Source organism: Acomys minous, assembly GCF_964271855.1.
Source record: "Acomys minous genome assembly, chromosome: 16".
Taxonomy (NCBI): Eukaryota; Metazoa; Chordata; class Mammalia; order Rodentia; family Muridae; genus Acomys; species Acomys minous.
Genome location: NC_140498.1, coordinates 71,935,457 through 71,943,044, shown reverse-complemented (window position 1 = coordinate 71,943,044; position 7,588 = coordinate 71,935,457). Strand labels below are relative to the sequence as shown.

The 7,588-nt window shown below is 53.4% G+C and overlaps 1 protein-coding gene across 1 annotated transcript in view; it reads right to left on the bottom strand.

Annotated features, from left to right (window-relative positions):
* Positions 1–4,217: 4,217 nt before the first annotated feature.
* Positions 4,218–7,588, bottom strand: part of ZAN (zonadhesin) — a 104,860-nt gene continuing 101,489 nt past the window's right edge. The window contains exons 82-84 of the mRNA XM_084761388.1: positions 4,565–4,681; positions 4,429–4,472; positions 4,218–4,300 (exon numbers count right to left, since the gene is read on the bottom strand). Of these exons, the coding sequence (XP_084617514.1) occupies positions 4,596–4,681 (86 nt within the window). The 3' untranslated portion in view covers positions 4,218–4,300; positions 4,429–4,472; positions 4,565–4,595. The remainder of the gene's footprint in view (positions 4,301–4,428; positions 4,473–4,564; positions 4,682–7,588) is intronic.

Below are 7,588 nucleotides of genomic sequence, written 5' to 3'. Positions count from 1 at the left end.
GGGAGAGCCAGCATTGGCTGTGGGGGAAGGGGAGGATGGGGAGTGGCTGAAAGGGGGGCCTCATGTGTGTACAGATGCCAGGTAGCTCCCGGGACAATTCCCCCATTCAAGATGCTGCCCAGGCAGGTTTCGTGGCCTCCTGGGAAGGGGAGGGGGAGCCACTCTAGTGTGTCTGCTCCTAATTTCTCCCTCCCAGACAGGAAGAGGAGGATGGGGTCCATATCCCATTCCAGCCTCCCCACTTCCGCCATTGTGTCTTCTCAGCTGCCTCTCCTGGGTATGCCTTCCCACTGGGACATCTGCAAGGGCAGGTCAAGGCATGGGCTAGCCTGACTGAGCTGCAGCCTTTCCACAGCTGCTCTCTGTTACTGTGGAGGGGTGCAGAATCCCACAGCACAGTGATCCGAAGGCAGGGTTCTATTTCCTGTGCGTGAGTGTGCACACGTGTGTCTGTGTTGGGAGGGATATGTCCATGTGAACATAGGTGCCCATGGGGGCCAAAAGAGTATGCCAGATACCCTGAAACTGGAGTTCCAGGCTGTCTGTTGTGATCTGTATGACATGGGTGTTGGGAACTGAACTCTGGTCTTCTGTAAAAGCAACAAGTGTGCTCTTAAGCACTGAGCCATCTCTCCAGGTGTGTGTGTGTGAGAGAGAGAGAGAGACAGAGACATAGAGATGCTCTTACCACTGAGCCATCTCCAGTTCTCTGTGTGAGATAGAGACACAGGGACAGGGTCTCTCACTGGCCTGGAACTGGCCAAGTGGGCTAGGCTGGTTGGCCTAGGAATTCTTTTTCTTCCCTTCCTATTACCTTGGCCGCCTCCTCCACTAGAGAGAGACCTCTGATCCCAGTGCTTGCTTGCTGACTGAACTAGCCTCCGTGTCCCCTACCCCTCTCCTGTATTTTGTAAACCAGGGTTTGCTACATAGCTCAGGCCAGCTTGGAACTCACTGTCTTCTGGCCTCAGCCTCTGGAGTGCTGGGATCACACCAAGTCCTTTGTCCCCCTCTCCTGGGTGACATTTAATATCCCTGGAGGGTGGGAGGGGCTCAATACTACAAGGAAGGGGAGTGTCCCAGGGGACACTGGTCCAGCCAACTACTTTGCTGTGCCAAACAGACATCCTGGCTAGAGAGTGACCTTCAGAGGGTTGCCACTGGGAAGAATGAAAAGAAAGGCCAAGGGAACAGAGCACTACAAAGATGGAGGCCAAATAGAGAAACTGGGCTCAAGGCAGGGTGTAAATCCTGTGTAAGGGGATTTTTACCCTTTCCTACTAAGGAGGGAAACATGGCTGCCCAGGGCCCCCTCTCCTGGGCCCTTTGCATACTCATGTTGGGCTGGCTGGTTCCAGAAAAGGTCTGGCTGTTACATAAGACAGATTAATAGTATCTCCCCTAGGTGTGTGTCCTCCCTGCCTCAGCACACTCAGGCTAAGTCCCCTGTTTCTTGAGGTCTTACAGTCTAAGCCATTGCCTGGTTGTCTTCTCTTCATTAGAGCCCAGACTTTCCCCCAAGCAAGGAGTAACCCAGGAGACACAGACTCTCAGAGTGCAAATTGCTTTGGCTGAACTAGCTGGTCACTTCCACCTGGCTGTCAGAATGGCTCCCAAAGCCTGTGACTCCACCCACGGTTCCCATGGCAACCACCTGAAGTGTTTTATGGAGAATTGGAGGAATGAAGAGAGGGCTGGATACACTCTGGGGAAAACCCAATTAGAAACAAATCCCTGAATGGCCTTGCTTCCCCCCAGCGGAGGAACTCTCTCAGCCAAGCCCTCAGGGAGGCTGGGCTCTGCTGGGCTTTCCAGCAGTGGCCAGTGGAGCCCCCAGCTGAAGTAGAAAGACTGCGCTTAGAGAGTGCAAGGCTACTAGGGGTACATAGCAAGTTTGAGGCCACTTTAGAAAATAACTTGGGGTAGGGGTGTGACAGAGACATGGCTTAACAGGTAAAGGTGCTTGCTTCCAAACATGACCCCTAAGCCGCATATGGTAAAGCGAGAACTGACTCCCTCTAGCTGTACATGTGTGTGTGAGCATTAATAAAATAATAATAGTAATAATAATAACACCCCATTGGAGAGATGGCTCCATTGGTAAAGCTTGAGTAGTGAACACTGTAATAACAGAGGGAGCTATGGGAGGAAGCGAGGCATGGAGCCACCATGGAAGCTGGCCGGCCAGCTAGCCTCGGTCCTTGTCAATATTTAATAAGAGACCCTATCTCAAACAAAAGGTGGCAGGGGCCTGAGGAACGGTTGCAGAGGTTATCCTCTGACTACTGCATCATGAGTGTGCACACAGTGAAGTGTGCACCCGTGGTACAACCAGTCCCTACTGCTGGGGGCACCCTATCTTAGCAGCTTGCTCAGGATGTTGGACTAAAGACATAGCTCCGTGGTTAAGAGCACCTGCTGCTCTACCAGAGGAGCTGAGTTTGGTTCCCAGCACCCACATCAGCTGGTTTACAACTGCCAGTGACTCCAGTTCCAGAGTTCAGTGCCCTCTTCTTTGTTTTGTTTTCAAAGACAGGGTTTCTCTGTGTAGCCTGTCCTGGAGCTCACTCTGTAGACTAGGCTTACCTCGAGCTCAGACATCTACCTGCCTCTGCCTGCTGAGTGTTGAATTAAAGGTGAGTGCCACCACCACCACTCTGGTCTCTTCTGGCTTTTTTTTTTTTTCAAGACAGGGTTTCTCTGTGTAGCCTTGACTGTCCTGGACTCACTTTTGTAGACCACGCTGGCTTTGAACTCACAGCGATCCGCCTGTTTCTGCCTCCCGAGTGCTGGGATTAAAGGTGTGCGCCACCACGCCCGGCTCCTCTTCTGGCTCTTATGAGCATCTACACATACATAGCAGACATTCTCTCTTACATACACACACGTAAAATAAAGCAAAGTTCTGACTCAGTGTGCTCCAAAGGGACATTCCTTAAGGTCCAGGAAATAAATAAACAATTCCGGAAGTCCCCAAAGCCGACCAAATGTACTGGGTCCCTCCCTCCCAAGCTTGTATGAGTAGTAAGGACTGCTGAGAACACCCTCAGACAAGTCACGCTGTTGTGCACTGAGCACCAGGTGGTCCAATTTATGAGCATCACAGCTACCTTTGGGTCATTTCTGTTGCTCTACTCCCCTAGTAGACTTATTAGGTCACCAAGCTGGACTGCAGTGCTGTTGCTTCTTTGTTCCATCACTGGGGTGAGTGGATGTCTGTTCATGTCTCCACAGGAATGGTATCACATCTGTACACACAACAGTATGTGTACATACACATATGTATGTTTTTTGTTGTTGTTGTTGTTTTGCTTTTGTTTTTGTTTTTTCAAGACAGAGTGTCTCTGTGTAATAGCCCTGGCTGTCCTGGACTTACTTTGTAGATCAGGCTGGCCTTGAACTCACATAGATCTGCTTGCTCTGCCTCCCTAGTGCTGGGATTACAGGCGTGCGCCACCATGCCCAGCTATGGTTTTTTTGTTCTGTTTTGTTTTTGTTTTTTTAATTGGGGGCTCCGGGGGTAATGGAGATACACAATTGGAGCTGGAGAAGTAGCTCAAATGGTGGAGTCATTGCCTGGCATGCATGAAACCCTGGTTCCACCCCCAGCATAAACTGGGGGTAGAGATAAATTCCTGTAATCTCAATGGGTAGAGGCAGGAGGATCAGGAGTTCAAAGTCATCCTCATCTCTGCAAAAGCTTATCTTAAAGGTGGGTAGGGGTGCTCAGGAAGAGTCTTGTCTCCCATCTCACAGGGGTCTAGGGCTATATAGCTCATTCTTCCTTCCAGAAGCTTCCCTCTCTGCCCCTTCTGTCTCCCACTGCTCCCAGGGCTGAGTGGGCCACCTGCCTGTGGCTTTGGATGAAATGACAGTCTCCCTCGTAAGACCTAAGGTTTTCTCCCACTGGCATTCCCTTCCCCTGCACAGCACCCAACCTTCAGGGACCCGCACACACCGGTCTTCTTTTCCTACTTCTCCCAGACTAGCCCCACCCCTGCCACAATCAAGGGGCGATTCCCATCTAAGAAGCCTTAAGCATGGGCCAGTGAGGCATCTCAGGGAGAAGGCGTTAGCTGTGTAGCCTGATGCCCTGAATTTGATCCCCATATCCCACAAAGTAAAAGAGGGAACCGACTGACTCCCACAGACATGAAAGTGGCAGGCACATGCCCTCCTCCCTCCGCCCTCTGCAGTAACAACTGTAAAACAAAACGTATTTAAAAAAATAAATTATTTTTATCTGTTTGCTGGAGGACAACTCAGAACTTGGTGGCTCTGAAGGCAGGCTCTGGAACATCTGAGGAGAGAGCAAGGAAACCGTGTTAGAGGAGGACTCAAGTCTTGGCCAGGACTTGCATACACGCCCCCAGGACTTGCATACACGCCCCCAGGACTTGCATACACGCCCCCAGGGCCAGTTCTCACCTGTGGCCTCCAGCCTCTGTCTATTTCGCCTCAGCAGTTTCTCCCTAGAGGTAGTGGGGAACAGATGCGGAGCGTGGCTTTGTGTGTGCACCAGGCCCTACCCACTGGCTGCCCGCTCACTCCCACCAGGACTTACCCTCTCCTCCTCGCCATGGTAGCCCTTGTTGTCATGTAGATGTACACTCTGGGCAGTAAGATGGGACTAACAGCATCACAAGCACGCCTGGCAGGACAGTCACCAGGATGGATGTTTCTGAGTGCAGAACAACAGGAACAGCAATGGGGCTTGGGTCACAGATCCCCAGAACCACAGCCAGCTGTGGTGGCGCATGCCTGACATCCTAGCAGTAGCAAGATGCGAGGCGAAGACAAGTAGATCCTTGGACGTTGGTAACGTTTCAGGCCAGTGAGACTCTGTGTGTGTGTATGTGTGCGCGCGCAGGGAACAATCAATTCTCTCCTTCTACCATGGGGACCCTGGGATCAAATTCAGGCCACCAGGCTTGGGGGCAACCATCTTTACAGACTGAGCCATCTTGTCAGGCACAAGAGCCCCTGTCTTAAACAAGACATCTCAATGCCCACATCCAAGGTTGTTTGCTGGCCTCCACATGCATACCGTGCCTGTGTGTGCTTGCACTCCCCCACCCCATACACAACAGGGGTGGAGACTGAGGGATATGGGAGGGAGCATTTCCTTTTGTCCTTCGCTGTCAGCTTAAGGCATCTTGCCCTCCTTAGTCTCTTAGTGTCTAGTTCTCCCTTCAAGAGGCTTGGGGACTTGAAGATTTAATGCCCTTACCCAGTGGCCCTTACTGTTTCCAGTCACAGCTCCAGGACTGTACAGGGGTGGGGGGCTGTACATACTAGGTATCATCTGGACCTCTCCCCCACCTGCCCTCTTTCTCACTCTAGCCCGGCTGTTCTGGAACTCACTACATAGCCTAGGCAGACTGGCCTCGAGCTCAGGGAGATGGATCCTCCTGCCTCACCGCCACTCTTTCTTTTTTTCTTGAAGGTTTTGGTTTTTTTTTTTTTTAAACCTACTTAATTGGGGGTTCCTTAGTGCCTCCTACTTCCCTTCCAACCCAAAACTTCCACTACAGAGTCGGTATAATCCAGGCTGGCCTGAAACATCAGTTCCCCGCCCCATCCTCTTGAAGCGCTGATTACAGACACGCACCATCATACCCAGTCTATGCCTGCTGGGGACTGAACCCGGGACTTTGCGGGTGCTAGGTAAGTAACTGAGCCACAGACTCCAACCCTCTGTCAGCATTTCTCAGCAGAAGTCTAGGCCTACCTAACCTGAACCTCTGGGGAAATCCTGACGTGTTCATGTTAACTAAGTTATGCCCTCTGACGCACAGACTTGGCAACATGATGACCAAGGATTCAACAGAATTCTAGGCTGGGGCTAGGGGAAAAAAGAAGGTAGTGGAGAGGTACTGAGTGAGGCAAATGGGGATGAGGGATGAAGGGTGAGGGGTGAGGGATGAGGGATGAGTGGTGAGGGATGAGAGATGAGGAGTAAGGGATGAGGGGTGAAGGATGAGGGATAATGGATGAACGGTAAGAGATGAGAGATAAGGGGTGAGGGATGAGGAGTGAGGGATGAAGGGTAAGGGATAAGGGATGAGGGATGAGGGATGAGGGGCAAGGGATGAGCAGTAAGAGGTGAGGGATGAGGGGTGAGGGATGAGGGGCGAGGGATGAGCAGTAGAGGTGAGGGATGAGGGGCGAGGGATGAGCAGTAAGAGGTGAGGGATGAGGGGTGAGGGATGAGGAGTGAGGGATGAAGGGTAAGGGATAAGGGATGAGGGATGAGGGATGAGGGGCAAGGGATGAGCAGTAAGAGGTGAGGGATGAGGGGTGAGGGATGAGGGGCGAGGGATGAGCAGTAAGAGGTGAGGGGATGGTGGGCGAGGGATGAGCAGTAAGAGGTGAGGGATGAGGGGTGAGGGATGAGGAGTGAGGGATGAGGAGTGAGGGATGAAGGGTAAGGGATGAGGGGTGAGGGATGAGGGGTGAGGGATGAGCAGTAAGAGGTGAGGGATGAGGGGCGAGGGATGAGCAGTAAGAGGTGAGGGATGAGGGGCGAGGGATGAGCAGTAAGAGGTGAGGGATGAGGGGCGAGGGATGAGCAGTAAGAGGTGAGGATGAGGGGCGAGGGATGAGCAGTAAGAGGTGAGGGATGAGGGGTGAGGGAATATGAGTGAGGAGTGAGGGATGAAGGGTAAGGGATGAGGGGTGAGGGATGAGGGGTGAGGGATGAGGAGTGAGGGATGAAGGGTAAGGGATGAGGGGTGAGGGATGAGGGGTGAGGGATGAGCAGTAAGAGGTGAGGGATGAGGGGCGAGGGATGAGCAGTAAGAGGTGAGGGATGAGGGGTGAGGGATGAGGAGTGAGGGATGAGCAGTAAGAGGTGAGGGATGAGGGGTAAGGGATGAGGGGTGAGGGATGAGCAGTAAGAGGGAGGGATGAGGGGTGAGGGATGAGGGGTGAGGGATGAGGGGTGAGGGATGAGGGGCAGGGATGAGCAGTAAGAGGTGAGGGATGAGGGATGAGGGATGAGGGGCGAGGGATGAGGGGCGAGGGATGAGCAGTAAGAGGTGAGGGATGAGGGGTGAGGGATGAGGGGTGAGGGATGAGGAGTAAGGGATGAAGGGGTGAAGGATGAGGGGTGAGGGATGAGGGGTAAGGGGTGAAGGATGAGGGGTGAAGGATGAGGGATAAGGGATGAGGGCTGAGAGCTGAGGGATGAGGGGTCAGGGATGAGGGGTGAGGTTTGAGGAGTAAGGGAGTGAGGGATGAGGGGTGAGGGGGTGACGGATGAGGGGTGAGGAGTGAGGGATGAGGGGTAAGGGATGAGGGGTGAGGGATGAGGGGTGAGGGATGAGAGGATGAGGGGTGAGGGGTGAGGGATGAGAGATGAGGGGTGAGGGGAGGATGAGGGTGGGGTTGGGGTGGGTGGTGGGGGTGGTGTGGTGGGGGTGGGGGGGGGGGGGGGTGTGGGGGTGGTGGGTGGTGTGGGTGGTGGGTGGTTGGTGGTGGGGTGGGGTGTGGGTGGTGGTGTGGGGTGAGGGAGGAGTAGGGTGGATTGTTAGGGGTGGTGGTGTAGGGGGTTGAGGGAAGTTGGGTGAGGGTGTAGGGTGGGAGT